Source organism: Phascolarctos cinereus, unplaced genomic scaffold (assembly GCF_003287225.1).
Source record: "Phascolarctos cinereus isolate Bilbo 61053 unplaced genomic scaffold, phaCin_HiC Scaffold_5;HRSCAF=322, whole genome shotgun sequence".
Taxonomy (NCBI): Eukaryota; Metazoa; Chordata; class Mammalia; order Diprotodontia; family Phascolarctidae; genus Phascolarctos; species Phascolarctos cinereus.
Genome location: NW_027555958.1, coordinates 317,486,990 through 317,505,851, shown reverse-complemented (window position 1 = coordinate 317,505,851; position 18,862 = coordinate 317,486,990). Strand labels below are relative to the sequence as shown.

At 36.6% G+C, this 18,862-nt stretch overlaps 1 protein-coding gene across 2 annotated transcripts in view; it reads right to left on the bottom strand.

Moving 5' to 3' along the window:
• The window catches only part of INTS2 (integrator complex subunit 2), a 44,187-nt gene that overhangs the window by 13,639 nt on the left and 11,686 nt on the right, over window positions 1-18,862 (bottom strand). For both annotated transcript variants that reach the window (XM_020991820.1, XM_020991821.2), the window contains exons 6-16: window positions 17,814-17,944; window positions 17,391-17,564; window positions 15,033-15,259; window positions 13,623-13,748; window positions 12,254-12,325; window positions 12,046-12,160; window positions 11,643-11,711; window positions 10,841-10,975; window positions 9,309-9,485; window positions 6,682-6,802; window positions 832-936 (exon numbers count right to left, since the gene is read on the bottom strand). In XM_020991820.1, the coding sequence (XP_020847479.1) occupies window positions 832-936; window positions 6,682-6,802; window positions 9,309-9,485; window positions 10,841-10,975; window positions 11,643-11,711; window positions 12,046-12,160; window positions 12,254-12,325; window positions 13,623-13,748; window positions 15,033-15,259; window positions 17,391-17,564; window positions 17,814-17,944 (1,452 nt within the window). The remainder of the gene's footprint in view (window positions 1-831; window positions 937-6,681; window positions 6,803-9,308; window positions 9,486-10,840; window positions 10,976-11,642; window positions 11,712-12,045; window positions 12,161-12,253; window positions 12,326-13,622; window positions 13,749-15,032; window positions 15,260-17,390; window positions 17,565-17,813; window positions 17,945-18,862) is intronic.

Genomic DNA, 18,862 nt, shown 5'->3' with positions numbered 1-18,862 from the left:
TGACTTACCCACAGTCACACAGCTAAGTGAGTTAGTGTTATGTGCCTGAAGCTGATTTGAACTCAGGTCTTCCTGACTCCAGGGCCGGTGCTCTATCCACTGCACCATCTAGCTGCCCCCAAACACTTCTTGTCTTGACAAGAAATTTTTTATTCCATTCTAAAAACTCAGAAATTTGTTAAATTTTCTCAATGAGAACTCAACTTTTAGACAAACATACTCCTAAATAAATAAATAACATAATCCAACACAGCATGAGTTGAAAGGTTATTATGGGCCATTTCAAGACAAATCAAATTTGGAGACAGTCTCATAGCACTTCAGAGATGGAAGTGATCTAACAGATCTTGTCCAACCCCATCATTTGATGATTGAAGAAACTAAACTAGAGCTTAGGAAATTTAAATGACTTAGTCACAGTTAGCTAGTGGCAAAACAGGTACCTGGGGTGTACATATTTTCCTGACTCCAAGATTAGCATCCTTTCCAGTATGCCACACTGCCCCCTTCACATCTCTCTGTCCATATTTCCTTATCTGTCAATCATGAATGACAATATTTATTTCTTACCTGATAGGGACAGCTAAAGGATGAATGCACAACACATAAAAACACTATAATAATGCAAAGGGGTATTATTATCTCTAAACTATATGTTCTAACCACGCCCCCAAAAAAAAATCACTGCTACATATTTTTTCTACAAAATAAAAAAAATACAAGAGTATAAAAGCTATCAAATATAACCTAGCATCTCTTTGGTAACAGATTATTCAAATTCATAAACAAATAATAGCATTAACAGACCAATAAAAACAATGAATGTACTACCTCCCAATTCCTGCTGTAGTCCTTGAGCCTGCCGTATGAGGAACTTGATTGGAATCTGATCCATCAAAGACGAAGAGTAAGATTTAGGCTTTCTTTGCATGGCAGCTGATCAGAAAAAGATAAATAAACTTCAATAAATATATTTTAACTGATCTGAAGTCTAAAGTTTCAACCCAAATATGAATAAAAATTCAAGGATGCCTACCTATTTTTAATTCATTTTGCTTTCAAGTTTATAGCTCATAAAAGTTGTAGAATCATCAGTATGCCTTGATTTAGATCAAAAGTTTTGGGTCCTTCAGTATAATACCATTTGAAGAAGGATAAATTATATTCAAAAGATTGGTATATTTGTCAGCGAAGATTTCTAATTACTGTCCAATTTATGGCTTTCAAGTGTTCGAAATCTAGCTTTTAAGATTCATACAATTACATTCCTCCAAACACCTTCCCACTCTGGATCCTAGTCCCCAAAATATTTTAAACACTAAAAATGGTACTTTCTCATTTTTCATCCTACAACACAGTCAGACAAGAAATATTTATAGTGCACCATCTATGTTGACTATGGGGCAAAACTTGAAGGGTACTGAGATGAAACATGTTTAAAATCCTGTTTCACTAACAAAATTCCTTTCCTACTGTGACTTAATTTAGCTGTGATTTATATAGATATGAAATTTCAATCTATTATATGCTAAAAAGCTTAAGATAGGAGGGCTATTTTCTTTAAGGGAAAAGATAGTAAAGGAAAAAGGAAAACTTCAAGTTGACTGGGAAATTTAAAAGACAAGAGAGCTTTGTATCTCCCCATAAAACAACAGGATATGCCTATGTCCCCACTCTTGACATAGAAAGGATCACAGACATTTGAAATTACAGATTTAGAGCTGAAAGAAATTAAGTAGTCCAACCTCCTTGTTTTATAGTTCATAGGATAACAGATTTGGAGCTCAAATGGACTACTGAGGCTATCCAAACAAGTCTCAACTTGAGCACCATCTTCTGTGAGAGGCCTTTCCTGAAGGTCCTCTCTCCAAAAATTACCTTCTATTGATAGAGACAATGACTACCCTGTGTGTTGAGAGGTAGTGTGGACTAATCACTAGAGAAATGGCACTGGTGCCAGTAAGACATAGGTTCAAGGCCTCCCTCTCACACATGGTGGCTGTGTAACCCTCTATCCTTAATCACTGAATGCACAATGCATCAGTCAAACCCTACCTGGTCATTGTTTCCGCCTAGATAGACTCAGAGTAAATAGGAATAGTTTTCTGTTTTGGCCAGAAACTCTGAGGGTCTTCCCCTCCCAGTTTGATTTTTTTTTTCCTAGACTAGACCCTTACCTGAGGGTGCTCTGCCCAAAGGAATGTAAATTTTGATCACTGAAACACTGCAAGATATCTTGGGGTTTATGGGCTAGATTTTTTTCTTAAGGAAGATGCCTTAAATTCAAATCATTCTGGCTTTCATTAATTGATAGGTTCCAGACCAAACCCCACTTGGTCATTGTTTGGGCCCTGACTGGCTTAGACTGAATGTAAATAGGAATTGTTTCTGGGGTCTTCACCTCCCACTTTGATTTTTTTTTTCTGGACTAGGTTAAAAAAGCCATTCTTTGCCTCATTTTTTCACCTAATCTTAATCACTGAATGTGTGTTGCCTCAGTCAAACTGAGACCTGATATAGACCTTAGCTTTAAAAGGCCAATGTCTTCTACCACATCTGGGGCCATTTCCAGTCATCTTGATGTATATCTGGCCGCTAGACCCAGATGGCTCCAGAAGAGAAAGTGAGGCTGGTGACTTTGCACAGCCTTCCCTCACTTAAATCCAATTCACTTGCATGCCATGGCAGTACCTCCATGATATCATGGTCCTCTTCAAGAACTAAGGACAAACAACAAGAAGTTGCAGAGACAGTGCTAATCTGCTAAGCAGAGCAATTATCTACCAGGCACTCACAGGTCCAGTCCCTATCCCTATTTTATTCTGTCCATATCTATAAGTGTATACATTTTGTCCCTCCTGGTACAAGGTAAGCTTCCCAAAGGCAGGGACTTTTGTTTCCACTTTGTCTTTGTATCCCCAACACTTAGCACACAGCAAGCACTTAAAAATGCTCACTGACTAACATAGCTCATTTTGCAAATGAGAAAACTGAGGTTAAGTGACTTGCTCAGACAGAAGTTGAACAAGAAGACTTGCCCGAGGTCACACAGGTAAGAAGAGGCAGAGCTAGGACTTGAACCTAAGCTCCCCTACTCCAGAGAGAGGAAGTTGATTTTTTCCAGAAAAAAAAGTTCACAGACAGCAGCGGAGTGAAACAAAGAGATAAAGACAATGGCTCTGAGACCAAGTTGCACAGAAAACCTTTGTAGCTCATCTGAGAAAATGAGTCTGTTCAAGTCTGCTTGATGGTGCTTGGTACAAGCAAGGTATAAATATACCTACACAGATCAAGTAAATTATTTTTGAGTGCTTTAAAGTCATCTTTAACAGTGTTTTACTTATTCTAGTTTTGGGATATTTTAAGTAACAGGATATCTGAAAAGTTTGCAATATAGTGATTTAATATTCCTCCTAAGACAACAGTGAACACATATTATTACAAAAGTAGTTGCTTTTACTGAAGAAGTTACCAAGATGCTGAAGTTATGACGAGCAATAAGTAGTAAAACTTGTGGCAGGCATTACCAACAACAACCAGGCAACGTTCCCAAATGCTGCCTATCCTAACCCAATCCGTGTACTCCACAGTGCAGCCAAACTAGATGACTGTCCCCAACACATCCTGCACTGTTCACTTACATACCTAACATGTCTTCTTCACCTCTTCACTTCTGAATTCTTACCCAGCTTTTGGAGTGCTACTTAAATGCCTCCTCTGAGATCTTCCCTCATCTTTGTCCCATTTATCACATATCACTGTGTCTGTATCCCATCATATAATTATCTGTGTACATTCACCTTATTAGACCACAAATTCTGAGGGCAAAGACCATAAGTTAGCTAAACTCTTGTCTCTAGCTCAGTGCCTAGCACAGTGCTTTGTACATACTGGACATTTAATGTTTGTGGAATTAAACTTCCCTTCATGCAGGCCAGCCAGCTCCACTTTCCAAAGAGAAAAGAATCAGGAAAATCCTCAAACATGAAGTAATTCTGTTCTAGCCCATTCTCATGAACAAATTTTCAGAGACAAAATTTCTGAGCAGAAACACTCAAATTTTCCAAAGATTTGCTGAATATTGTAAAGGACTTCTGTGGCATGTCAATCTTCTCCAAGAAGCATGCATGACTATTATGGCAAAAAAAACTATGTTTCTGTGCCTTAGAATGAAAAGAGCAACTTCGTCTAAAATGTCAGGAGATAGACAAGACAGAATATTGATTACCCAAATGGATTTTGCCTCTGATGCTACGCTCCACTATATAAACTAATAGCAAAGAATCTTTAGGAATGATAAGTCTAAGCACTCAGTTTATGACTCATCTTTAAGATAGTGCATATACAACTGTGCCCCTCAACTTCATGCCAGTACAGAAGAAAAAGTCATGAATAGGATAAAATTGTCTACCTTTATGACCACCTACAGCTATAGACTCTAAACTTTCTCCCTGAAGTAAGTCACTATCAACAGCAACACATTCAGGCCAGTCACCTTGAGTACTTCCTTTCCTGCAAGCATCAAAATTTGTAACAGCACAAACTAGAAACATTAACCAATTACAGGTAGGAAAAGCAGCTAAAATCTAGCTTTTCCAGTTTAGATCAATTTTACTTAATTCAACAAGCATTTATTCATTAAGTGCCTACTCTGCATCAGGGACTAAGGATACAAAGAAAAAATCAAACAATCAATTCCTGCCTTGAAAAGATTTACATTCCATGTGTGAGTAGGGGAGTGGGGAGAACAAGTACACAGATAATATAATACACAAAGTAACTTGAAGGGAGGGTAGGAGAGAGCACTAAAAATTAACGGGATCCAGAAAGGCCTTACAGATTTTTCAGATTTATCGGTCCAAACAAGTAGGCCAGAGAAGTCTGTACTCGAGCAAGTTCTGTCCAGCTTCTATTTTCCCCCACCCCTAAGTCGAAGTGGAGTTTCCCCCAACATCAGAACCTCCCACCCAATTTCCCTAACTCTGAGACCAATATCAGGCCCCAGTTCACACAGAACTCCTACCTTTAATTCAACCTCTTCATTACTTGATCCTCTCTCTCCTTAGTTACCTTTGGCTTCCCGCCCAAAGCCTGGCTTTTGCTTATGTGTCAGCTACACATCTAGACTTCTTTCTCTCCCCCTGACACCTAATGGCTATCTTGACACTAAGTAAACCCAGCCATGAGCAGAAACAGAAGTTTCAAATGATTAACGTTTAGAGGATGAGATTCATAGTGCCCATTCACTTCACAGTGACAACACAAAAAGTACCTCCTGCCCACCCCAGAAAAACTACATGAAAGCACAAATAACAGAATCTTCCTAAAACTTTTACCATTTGGATTTGCAGATAGGGTTGCTATTCAAATCCTGCCAACTTTTACAAACGGAAAATCTCAAAAGGATGGGGTTTTTAAAGTTTTTTTTTATTCAAATACCTATTATTAAATAACAAACACTACTCTTTTTTGGGGGGAAGGGGGAGTAAGTTGGTTTATTTTCCTTTTTTAACAAACAGTATTCTTTACCAGAATTCAATGCTTAGACAAAGGTTTAAGACGGAGACAAGTAATAAGACCAATTAGTCCAATTTTCCCTGACATAATAGGTAGGTACTGGGATGTCATCTAGAGAATCCGCAAAGTAAAGGGAAGAAGCAGAAGTAAAACTCACATTATGTTTAAAACAAAATTTCTCAAAAAAATTAAGGACAGCTGGTGGGTCTAACACTAAGTGATTTAAATTAGCAAGATTTAAAAAAAAACTATGCCCTTATCCTTCTGATAATGCCAAAGAACTGTCCCTAGAGTAAAAACTCATTACAACTCTAATGACGGCTTTTTAGCTTAAAACAAACAAAAAATGTGGCGCAGCCAGGTGGCTCAGTGGATAGAGCACCGGCCCTGGATTCAGGAGGACTTGAGTTAAAATCTGGCCTCAGACACATGATACTTACTAGCTGTGTGACCCTGGGCAAGTCACTTAACCCCACTGCCTAGCCAACTAAGAAACAAAAAACATCCCAAATAACATATAAGACCACTCAGACTTAAAAGAGATGTGAAATGTATTTCTTTCCTTCTTGTTTACAGAAAAAGATACTCCATCTGTTCTAATACAACATATTATGTTACCTAAAAAAGCAAAGTTAAAAAGCCCAATTCAATGACTATGATGGTAATTTTTTAGACTGTTAATAGTTGAAATATACATATGTTGAGATATATATATATACACACATATGTGTATATATAATATCTAACACATATTTAAGTCTATACCATTTATACTAACAAAGGGATAATGATTCAAAAATCTCGTGAGAGCTCTTGCAATGAGACTTCAACAATTACCATATTTCCTAAAAACAAATTATTCTGAAAGGTTCAAACAGTCAACTCAATTATTTCCAAAATTCTATCACTATACAACCAGAACCCAGAATACTTAAAGCAAAGCAAAGCTACAAGATCAATGTCAGTTAGTTAAGAGTATGTATGTGCATATACATATTTTGTTAACATTCCAAACACAAATGGAAATGATTTGGGCTTTATCTATTGTTTTAAGTTATGTGAACGTATTCTACCATCCACTCATCCAAAGCACTGACAGGAAACAGCACTTAAAAAAAATTTCCTTCACCCCCCTGCAGGGCTCCCAGGCACACAACCACCTACCGAGAGTCTTAGTGTTGGCAAGAAGGGCTTCTTCATAAGACAGTATGTAGTACAACATCAGGAGCTGGGCCGTGATACTGTGACACTGTGCATTAGGCTGTATAATTCTAGTGCTGTCAGCCTGCAGATAAAAATCAATCTTACTTCATTAAAAATACCATGACAAGAACTTCTTGATAAATTTCACTTCACAACAGAACTATCTGATTTTACAAGACAGATCTGATCTTTGACAAGGTAATATTCATTTGACACTTTTAGTACTGGAATCAAAATATAAAATTCAATTTGCCACTAAAGGCCTGGGCAGTATGACTGTTTCAATTCAAAATTCTAATTTAATTTTTATATCCTATTTTAGGCAGCATGAAGGGTGAGAGACAGCAAACTCAACTACTCTTTTCAAATGCTGAACAGGGTGGACAGACAGTCCACTTTTTGCAAGAGCAACATTTCACAAAGATTAAGGAGATATTTTTGAAGGGCACTAATATGCATCTTGTTTAGTAATCCCCAAGAAGCTGTGCTCAGAAATTGTCACAGGGGTACAAATTACATTATAGTAAATGACCACAGTAATCTAGTATACAATGAACCCAAAAATCCAAACTTTTGGAATAAAAACTCGTTTGACAAAAACTACTGTGAAAATTGGAAAACAGTAGGCAGAAACTAGGTATAGACCAACATTTCACGCTGTATATCAAGATAAAGTCAAAATGAGTACATGATTTACACATAAAGGGTGATACCATAAACAAATTATGAGAGCATGGAATAGTTTATGTCAGATTTATGGATAAGGGAAGAATTTAAGACCAAAGAAGATATGAAGAGCATTACAAAATGTAAGAGAGAGAATTTTTTTTTGCCTTTTTTTTTAGGCAATTGGGGCTAAGTGACTTGCCCAGGGTCACACAGCTAGTCAGTGTCAAGTGTTTGGTCTGAGGCCACATTTGAACTCAGATCCTCCTGATTTCAGGGCCAGTGCTCTATCTACTGCACCACCTAGCTGCCCCTGATAATTCTGATTATATAAAATTTAAAAGTTTTTGTACAAACAAAACCAATGCAACCAAAATTATAAGGAAAACAGAAAACTGGGGAAAAAATTTTGCAACAGTTATCTCTGATAAAGCCTTCATTTCTCAAAAATATAGAGAACTGAGTAAAATTTATAGAAATACAAGTCATTCCCCACTTGATAAATGGCCAAAGAATATGAACAGGTAGTTTTCAGACAAAGAAATCAAAGCTGCCTATAGTCATATGAAAAAATGCTCTAAATTACTACTGATCAGAAAAATGCAAAATAAAGCAACTCTGAGGTACCAACTCACACCTATCAGAGTTGTTAATATGACAAAAAAAGAAAATGTTGGATGTTGGAGGGAATGTGGGAAAACTGGAACATTAACACACTGATGACAGAGTTGTGAAGTGATTCAACCACTCTGGAGACCAATTTGGAACTGCTCAAAACTCTGCATACCCTTTGATCCAGCAACACCACTGCTAGGTCTATATCCCAAAGACATCCAAAGAAAAAAAGGAATAGGACAAAAATATTTATAGCAGCCATTTTTGTGGTGGCTAAGAACTGGAAATCAAAGGGATGCCCATCAATTGGGGAATGGCTCAACAAGCTGTGGTATATGACTGTAATGGAATATTATTGTGCTATAAGAAATGACAAACAGGATGATTTCAGAAAAACCTGTAAAGACTTACATGAACTAATGGATAGTGAAGTGAAGAGAACCAGGACAACACTGTACACAGTAACAGCAATATTTGATGAAGAACTGTGAATGACTTAGCTATTCTCAGCAACACAATGATCCAAGACAAGCTCAAAGGACTAACGATAAAGCATATTATCAGCCTCCAGAGAAAGAAGTGATATTGAATGAATACAGACTAAAGTATGCTATCTTTTGCTTTCTTTCATTTTTTCCTTTTATCCAAGTCTTCTTTTACAAAATGGCTAATATGGAAATTTTCTAAATAATTGCACATATATGGCCTACATCTGATTGCTTACTATCTCAGGGAGGGAGGGACAGCAATTGGAACTCAAAAATTTAAATAAAAATATTTTAAAAAAATTTTTAATGACCACAGGGAAAGCAACTCTGGGACAATTATGTATTAAACAGTGCTAGTGAACAACACTGTACTGTTTTGTCCAAGAAAAAAAAAACACCTTTCTTCAGTCCTCCATAAGTGAGTCCAGGTTCATCATAGATGCTCAAGGACTTGGCCACAGCACGTGAATATGCTGCACTTTCTCAAAAAGCTTTCTCCAACCCCCAAGTTCAGAAGGAAATCCTCAGACCTAAGCAAAAGTCCTCATGTTTATAAGTGGGTTTCCTCCACTAAAGAAAAGAAGAGAAAACAGGATTTCCTCATAAAGTTTACATCTGCCAAACTACTTTCGAATTATCATTCATTTTAGCTTTAGAAACGTCTGAAAAAAATTCACCTCTGGTTTTGAAATTCTGGACTACATAGAAATCATCCAAGATCATCTACCATTAGTCCAAAAGAGAAAACAAATAGAGTTAACCAGAAGATTGAACCAAAAGAGAAAAGCCTGAATTGGAAGCACTAAAAAAAAGTCTTACCCCAATGAGTCCTTTAAAAACACTGAGTATCTCTTGTTCTGTGATTGGTTGGTTTGTGGCTTCTGGATTTGATTTAGAAGCAGGAGTAAGGACAGAATTTATGTATACGTCAATAAGAGGAAGTAACTGAGGGTGGAGTGGAATGGAGGTTTCACACAGCTGTCTATAAATCCAGTCCTGAAGAAGCAGGGTAGAGGCAGAATCAATTACAGCAGCAAGAAAATTCAAGGGAAAATTTCAATATAGCATTTAGATTTGTGCATGACTTATAAACTGGGGATAAATCTAAATTTAATTTGTAGCAATTTCAAAACATATTTAGTTCTAATATTAAATCAGATAACCTGACTTTGAGCTACTTCTACAATTGACTCTCACTGATGGAGAATAGGTACTAAAACGAAAAACTTGGGATTTCATATGTTTGAAAGTTAAGACTTCATCAAGTGCCAAATGACTGCAATATATAGTGGGGAGGTTCTTGACATTAACTGCATGGACTGACTAAGACAATTGTTTTGGAAGGCATTTCCAAAAATCTCATTTACTCAGTCTCAAATACACACTGAGTAGATTATAAGCACTTAATAAATTCTTATTGATCTGCCTTAAGAGGATTAAAAAAAACATATAATCCTTTCAAAATTGAGGTAAAACATGGAACCACATTACTGTGTATCCCTTCCAACCAAAAATGCAACTTAATTTTAAAATTATATCTGATAGTTTGAGAGTTGCAAAGCAGCAGGTTCAAGAGAGGATGCCATGTATGTTTCATAACAGCAATCCCTAGGCAGAAGGTAATCTTAAGAGGTGGCATAACACAGCGAAGGAAGACAGGACTAGAAATCCTTGGTTCTAGTCCTGGCTCTGACTCTCAGGGCTGGGATAATGGTGGGCCCATGAATTTCAGTGTCCTTGACTGCAGAACCATGAGGTTAGACTAGCTGAACCATAAGGTCTCACCCAGTCCTACAGACTGTCAAGTCTATGATCTTTACACAGAAACAGAAAATAGAGAAGAATGCTGTGTCACATAACTACTAGCAAATAAAATGCCCACTGCTACTAGAAGTGGGGCTCTAGAATACCAAGAAAAAAAAATCCTAATTTTCAGTCTTCTATTTGGAAAAATCGATAATTTTTTTCCCCGATATTTAAATACTATTTCAGAAGTCTGCTTTGGACAGAAATGGCCAACTGTGACAAAAATTGGTTAACTCAAAATATGGATAAACATCATCTTACATAAGATAAATAATTTGTATTACTAATTCAGGATCTAGATTAGCTAGTACTACTGTAAAATTTACACAATAATTTTGCCAATTATATAATTTAAAAATATGAATTATACAATGGCTTATATTCTAACTGTGTGAATGATTAAACAATACACTTAGTTCAATATTTTACATTCAAACAACCAAAAGTAAAGACCATAATAGTATCTAGATTGCAAAATTGCAGAAAAAAGTAATGGAAAATGTTTAACTGCAATGTAATGCTTTGAAACAGAAATGGAATTTTACTTTTATTGACACTTTGTGCTTGGTAAAGGATCTACTCCTGAGAAGCTGATAAATACAGTGGATAGGCAAAAACCCAGCAATGTTGGCACTGAGGCTACTGGTTACAGGAACCCGAACAGCATGAGCTGTGACAACCTAAGGGTTAAAAAAAAAAAAGAATACTTTTAGTATAAGCTCCACTAAAAAAGTGTTATCTATGAATAGCAGGTTGTCCTGAGTAATCACATATACCTATTTCCAGTATTCAAAGATATTTAAAGCAAGGAATTAAACTTCAACAGTCCAGCGAATCCTACTATCATTAGACTTAGAATTTAAGATTCAGATTTAGATTGACTGATTGATCCATGGGCTGACCTTAGGGAGCCAAGGGCCAAACAAGAAACTGTCAAATAAAATCAACTAATTCTCAATAATGTCTAATCTTACACACTGACAGAAATTTAAATTAAAAGATGTAGAGTTCTGTTTCTTTCTGGCAAATGAAAGTTATTACCATCTTCTGCAAAATCATCTAACTAGCAGGACAATTATTAACAGCGATTGGTCATTCAAGTACCCCTTAATAAAAATGATATGAAGGGATCCAATTTAAAACCTGCATTGAGTAACACATGATTCTAAAAAATGTATTAATCTCTACAAGAGTTCCAACAAGGAAATAAACCATTGAGAGACTTTCAAGAAGAATATGGATCCTAATGTCAGATATTTGGCTATTAAAGTCAGATATTCAACACGTTTACGTTACAGGGTGCTTCAGAGGAAAGTTAAGAAAGTACCTAGGGTTACAAGAAAATACCTGCTCAGTAAAAATTTCCTGAGTGAAGATGGTCTTCATCCTACTCAAAGAGCTTGGTTTAATCACAATCTGAAATAATGGCAATAAATAGGTAATGAATATTAGTTCATTATTAATTAATTCATTAATTCATAATTAATTATTATGAAAGAGATGACATGCATAGTACAGAATAAGAAAAGGTCCACATGATCTCAATTACCTCTAGGTAAAAACACTTGTTTCAAGAAGCTTGCCTCATTGGTTTTTCAAACATAATAGAAATATCCTTTTCAAAATTTTCTAATATTAAAAATATTCAATTAAAATTAAGTTAACAGTGGAACCAAATCAACCTATATTAATGTTCTAGAAAAACAACTTGAATTGCAGTGTACTCTCCTTTAGGAAGGAGGGAAATTACCTTCATCCCCAATGTTGAACAGACCAAATCTATGATAGCACTCAGTTGGTTGCTATGGAAATACATGGCCACCAGTAACAGCATCTCCCCAAAGGAGGCAGACACTCCAGAAGTACTGTTGTAACAGAACAGAAATAAATAAATGTTAAGAGAGGATAATAAAAGTTCCATCACCTAATGAAAAAAAAAAGATATTAAGCAGTCTTACCTTTCAAAATAAGCTTCTTCTTTTATCATCCAGCTTAGCCACATCACCATAAGCTGCTCCTGTTCAGGTGTACTGAATAAAACATGTCAGAACATTAATAGCTTAATTCAGATAAAGAATAACCACTCTAAAGGAAGTATTATGAAAAAGTACATGCTTTGGTAAAATTATTTTTCCCTTCATTTAAAGCACTAACAAGAAGATAAACAAAGTACTAAATTTAATTTTTTTAACAAAACTAGTAAATGACCCAAGAGGCCAAGAAAGGAGGACCACGCCTGGCCCTGCCACTGCCTTTCTATAGGGACCTGATCAAATCAGACATCCTCAAGTTTGGCCTCTTTATCAGCAGAGCACATATTTAAACTGATCACACAGCATTTGGAACTGAAATGGTGGGAAGACCACATCAATGTCTCCTCATCGACTAGCTGACATGAAAAGAGTCACTACCAAGTTAACAGTCACAACCTAAGTACACAATGACTGAGCACCACCACAATGGCAAAATTCATTTCATCAGGATCTGCAAACAACTAGGTAAATGTCATTTCAACTACTTGTTTGGGGCACAATAAAAAACAAAAACACCTGAGGACCACAGGGTCACAGATGTAGAACTGGAAGAGATCTGAGAGGATATCTAAACCAACTCCCCCATTTTACAGATATGAAAACCAAAGAAAATCATGATCAGACTCCACACAGAAGGGATGACCAAATGTCCAAGGAATGATAAAGAATTATATTTGTGGCTTTTTAAAAAAGGGATGTCTAGCCTCTCGACTTAGTTTACATGTTATATGTTAAACCGATATTTTATATGCATAGCTGCAGGCTCTAAAAATCTATACATCAAATTCAGCCTACTCAAGCCAACCAAATGAGTCCAGGTCTCAGTAGCAAAGGAAAATAAGGTCAGATAAGGTAGAACAAGCAGAGCAAGAGACACAGACCACAGTACGGTGTTTTATTATTAATCCTGTTTTGGATATTTTTAATTGTCAGAATTTCATTTTATTAATGATCTGGGATTTAAAGCCCTGAAAGATACAGAGAAAGCCTAACCTAACAAGACAGTTTCCAATTGTCTTTCCACCTTACAGCAGTGATGACAAGATGAACAAAAGCAGCTTAAAAATGTACTTCCCCTACCATACTCCACTGATTGGGAAAGAAATGGAGACAAGCAATAGGACCATGAACGGATCCTGAGTGAGATCATTAAAAAAAGCCTACACATAACACTTTTGATTCAAACTTGAATCTGCTGGAAATCTCTAATCTCCTGCTAGTTGTGCATTTAACAAGTGAAAGAAATACCTTCAAAAAGGTTAATAAAGACAGAGCAACATCTCCATAAAGATACCTGACAAGTGTGGAAAAGGCGAGTAGCATACAAAAGGAAAGTGAAACAAAGCGAACCCCAGCTGGTGTTGCAGGAGGACGACTTGTCATAAGCTGCAATAGCTGCTCAGCTTCTTCATCGGTTGGCCTAAAAGAAATCAAATTTTTGAAGTCAAAAGATGTTCCATGTAATATGACCTTTGTTTTCATGAAAAAAAAAACTTTATGCAATCATTAATATCTAGACTTGCCATATGTAAAACCCTGAGAGGTTTTAAATCTAAAATATGTTCTTTCTGAAACAGACTAAAGTAAACAATTAATTAAAAAAGATTCAAAAAAGGGTGGTGGTCAAAGAACAATTCTGTGTTTGTGTACCTTACAACCACATAAACAATTTATAACCAGCTGGCTCATAAATCCAGAGCTGTAAGGCAGCTGAGAGGTCATCTACTTTGCTAGTCCCTCTCAGGAAGAAAACATCTGAAAAAGAAAGTTATTCAGAAGAAGGAGGAAAGAAGACAGATTTATCTTAATTCTATTTATGCTGAACAGTTTCTCATCAATCATAGTTTTGCCCAAGTGACTCTAACAGGGTTAAGATAGAGATAATCTAACAAAGCAATTAAAGCAAAACAAACTGTTCTGGTTCCACCTGTATCTACACTATGGCTTTTATAGGCAAACAAAAATAAGTAAGTCCCTAATAGACAAGATCACATAGAAAGGAGAGATTCCTTCCTGGTGTACACAAACTTGGCTTGTAAGGTGTGGTCTGAGAATATAATACAGGTTGCCCCAAAAGTTTTGATACAGTTTGAAGTTTTAATACCTTCAAACTCTAAAACAATAATGCTTTACATTTATACAGTACTTTAGAGTTTACAAAGCACTTCTACATACATTCTTTTTCCAGCTTATGAAATATTCCTCCTGACGAACTCAACATTTCAATCCAGTTGGCTTCTTTTATAGGATGCTTCATTTCATACGTGTTTGCCTTAGAATTTGCTATCCTCCATTGCCTAGGATCTCTTTCTCTACACTTTTCCCTACTAGAATCCCTAGCTCCACTCCTTTCACGGTTCAGCTCAAGAGCCACCTCATACAGTAGGCCTCTCCTGATCCCCCAAGTTGTTAGTCCCTTCTCTGAACCAGAAACTGCTTTGTACGTATTTTGTATTTACTTCTTTATGTCCATGCTAGATTTGTCTATACTTAGAATGTAAGCTCTCTGAGGGCAAGACATGGTTGCCTGTTGTGCCTCCATATAGCAGGTGCTTAATAAAGATTTATTACAATGAACTGGAATGATCTAAGCTTAGTCTAGTACGTAACTTGGGAACTCTCTAAATAAGAGACCTTTCCTTCACTTCTTTTAAAAATAAGAACGTAAAATTTTTATAGGATGAAATATCAAAATAATATATACTTGAGTCCAGCAATTCCCATCAAAGCGCAATAAAGACGTAACAATGCACTGGCTTTCACAACATGCTCTTCTTTCAGCCCTGAATACACAGACACGTTAGGCTCCATCTCTACATCAGCTTCTTCCACGATGTGTGTACTTCTTACTGTGGGAAGGATGCCCATCAACTCCAAGAGAAGCTGCCTTCTCATTTGCCAAAGCACAGAACTGCTGGTCTCTCTTTTTTTCTGCAAGGAATATGGGCCACAAGAGGGAAGCATTAAGCACTTATTGAGTCAAAAGGAAGTTTAAACAAAGCACCCCACTTAACACGTGAAACTGACTCATATTATTGGTTAGAAAAACGGACTGGTCATTTTTTGTAATACAAAGAACATGAAGTAAAGTGGGTACCCTCTGATTAAGGAATGGCTGGACAAACTGTGGTATAAAATGTAAAGGAATCTGCAGGGGAAAAATGGAAAGCAGTCTGTCAGAAATTAGGTTTAAACCAGTATTCATACCACATATCACAATAAGCTCCAAAGAGATATATACCCTATGTGTAAATGGTCATATTATTAAATCGGAGGAGCAAAGAAGGAGCTATCTTTCACAATTATAAACAGAAGACCTCTTGACCAAACAAGTAAGAGAAGAACATAGGAGACTAAAAAAGACAAATTTTATTATGTAAAATTTTTAAAAGTTTGGCAAAAATCGAAGCAGCTAAAATCATAATGAAAACAGGTAACTGGAGAAAAAAATCTTTCTAGCACGTTTCTCTTTAAAAAGTCTGTTATCTAAGATATACAGAGAATAAATTAAATATATAACAAGGGACCTTCTCCAATAAATAAATGGCCAAGAGATATGGAAAAAGCAGTTCTCAAAAAAATACAAGCTATCAATAACCATATTTTAAAATGCTCCATATTGCTACTAAGAAAAATGCAAATTACAACAACTTACACTCATCAGATTGGGAAAGATTCTGGAAAGCAAAGTCACTAAAGCCATACATGTATACATGCTCTTTAACCCAAAACTACTACTAATAGAAATATACCCTCCAAAGAGACTAGAGCAAGAGGAAAAGAACTCAGAAGGACAAAAATATTCATAGAAGCATTTTTTTGTTGTAGTAAATAATGAGAAATTAAGAGAATACACAACGGGGCAGCTAGGTGGCGCAGTGAATAGAGCTCTGGCCTTGGAGTCAGGAGGACCTGAGTTCAAATCCAGCCTCAGACACTTAACACTTATTAGCTGTGTGTCCCTGGGCAAGTCATTTAACCCCTATAGCCTCACCAAAAAAAAAAAAGGCAAAAAAAAAGAGGATACACACCAATTGGGGAATGGATGAACAATTATGAAATACCATTGTGCCATAAGAAATGATAAAAGATGAGTTCAGAGAAACCTGGGAAGACTTATATGAATTGACGAAGAGTCACATAAGCAGAACCAGGAGTACAAATGATAAAATAACTATGACAACGTTAATGAAAGACTCAAGAATTCTGACCAATGCAATGACCAGCCAAAATTCCAAAGGACCAATTTTGATGAAGATGCTATCCACCTCCTGAGGGACAGAAAGACATAAAGTTTTTGGATATAGCCAATATGGGAATTTGTTGTTTAGTTTGATTACACATACTTGTTATGAGGATATTGTTTTCCTTTCTTTTTTTTCCCCCAATGGTGGTAGGGGAAGATAGGAATAAAATAAACAAAATTAAATTTTTAAAAAGAAAATACACAATAAAAGTGTGTGTTCCAATGCAACTTTCTATGAAACCTTTTTTTATTTAAAAAAAATGGCAAGGTGGCAAAGTGGATAGAGCACAGGCCCGGAGTCAGAAGGACCTGAGTTCAAATCCAGCCTCAGACACATAACACTTACTAGCTATGTGACTCTGGGTAAGTCACTTAACCCCAATTGCCTCACCAACAAAAAAAATACGTAAATAAAACAAAACATTTTTTAAATGGTAGTATCAAAATGTGAACATCAGCATTGCCCAGTTTGCATCAGCCCAGGATCCATTAAATTACTACAATACCCAATTAGTGGAATCAGAATTAATAAGTTTAACTTTTTACCATTACACTGACTTAATGAGCAACTATTATACTGAAGACTGATCTATGACAACTAGCCATTATTGGATTTGGACAGAGTTGTATAAGAACTGTTGGAGAAAAATTTTAAATACTATAATGCATTTTAGAAGTATTAAAGTCTTAAGCAAATGCAACATAATAATTTAGTTTGAAAAAACATCACCATCTTCAAAGTAGATATGCTTTTTCCCTTTCAGCAGCCCCTAATAAATTCTGAGCTCTTAATTCCCACTTCCCAGTGTTTCTTACCTGCTGTCCATTTCGAATAAAAGTTCCAAACCAAGTCCGAACTCTTGCATTTGTGCCAAGCAACAAACCACTAACAAAACAAACCAGGTCACTCACTCCATCTTCAGAAGCTTCATTCTTAGTATGGTCTAATGTTAAAGCTACTCCAAGGCCTGGCAGGTGGCATTCCTCTACCTTAAAGCACAAAAAAACAAACCAAGGTCAAGGTATGACAACTAGGACTGGCAAGCCTGGGGTTAGATTTCCCAAAAAACAAAGGTTCAGAGAGAAAGGTGAAATGTATACAAAGGAAATCACACCCAGTTCCAAAGATGGGTACTCAGACTACCTGGAGAAAAGTCTTTGCTCTCACCAACGGCAGAATACTACCTATTTGAAGACCTGTTTCATTCCCTTTACCCCATCAAAAATCAAATCTCTTACCACCATGCCTCGGACCTTCAGGGCCTGAGAAGGGTTCATTTTACATAAGAAACGTAGAGCATCTGTCCTACGCCTTCCACCCAGGCTTTCCTCATCTTGCCGTTCACCATTCTTAATCAATCCTCTACAAACTGAACATTAAGAAGACTCAATCAGTTCAACTTCATAAGCTATTTAACTTAGTCAACAAGCATTTAAGGGCTTACTATGTACAAGGCATAGTAAGCTCCTGAGATACAAAGAAAAGCAAAAACAGCCCCAAGCATCAGCAATCTTCAAAGGCTGCCTTAAGAAGCTCCCTAATGCTTATTAAAAACTCCTTAGGCTAAAATTCACAGTTCTCTGAAACCTGGCTTCAATCTACTTTTTCCAGTCTTATTGTATTTCATTCCTCTCCCACATTTTTCAAGACAAAACTGATTACTTGCTGTTTCCTGACTTCTTGCCCTTTCCTATCTTGGTGCTTTTGCCCATGGTCACCCAAGCCTGAATGGAATACTCATTCCCAACTCTTCCTACCATCTCTATCTCAGCTCAGATGCCACCTCCTTCATAAAGCCTTTCCTCAGTCTGTCAATAAACATTTAATAAAACACCTTTGTGCTAGGCATTGCGCAAAGCATTTACCAAAGAAAGGTAAAAGACAAGCTCTGCCCTCAAGAAGCTCACAGTCTAAAAGGGGGAAACAACATGAAAACAGCTATGTACAAATAAGCGATATACAAAACAAACTGGAAACAATCAACCAATGTAAGACACTAGAATAAAGGAGGACTGGGAAAGGCTTCTTGTAGGCAGGATTTTAGCTAGGACATGAAGAAAGCCAGGAAGTAGAAATGAGGTGGGAGAGCATGGGGAAAAGCTAGGTAAAATGCCTGGAGTTGGGAAATTGAGTCTTACATGAGGAACAGCCTATTAGTACTGGGGATGAGGGTTCTAAGGTAGAAGACTAGAAAAGTAAGGAGGAGGGGAAACAAAGTTATCAAAGTCTTTCAATGCCAAAAAGTGGATTTCATCATTGATCCCAGAGATGACAGGGAGTCACTGGA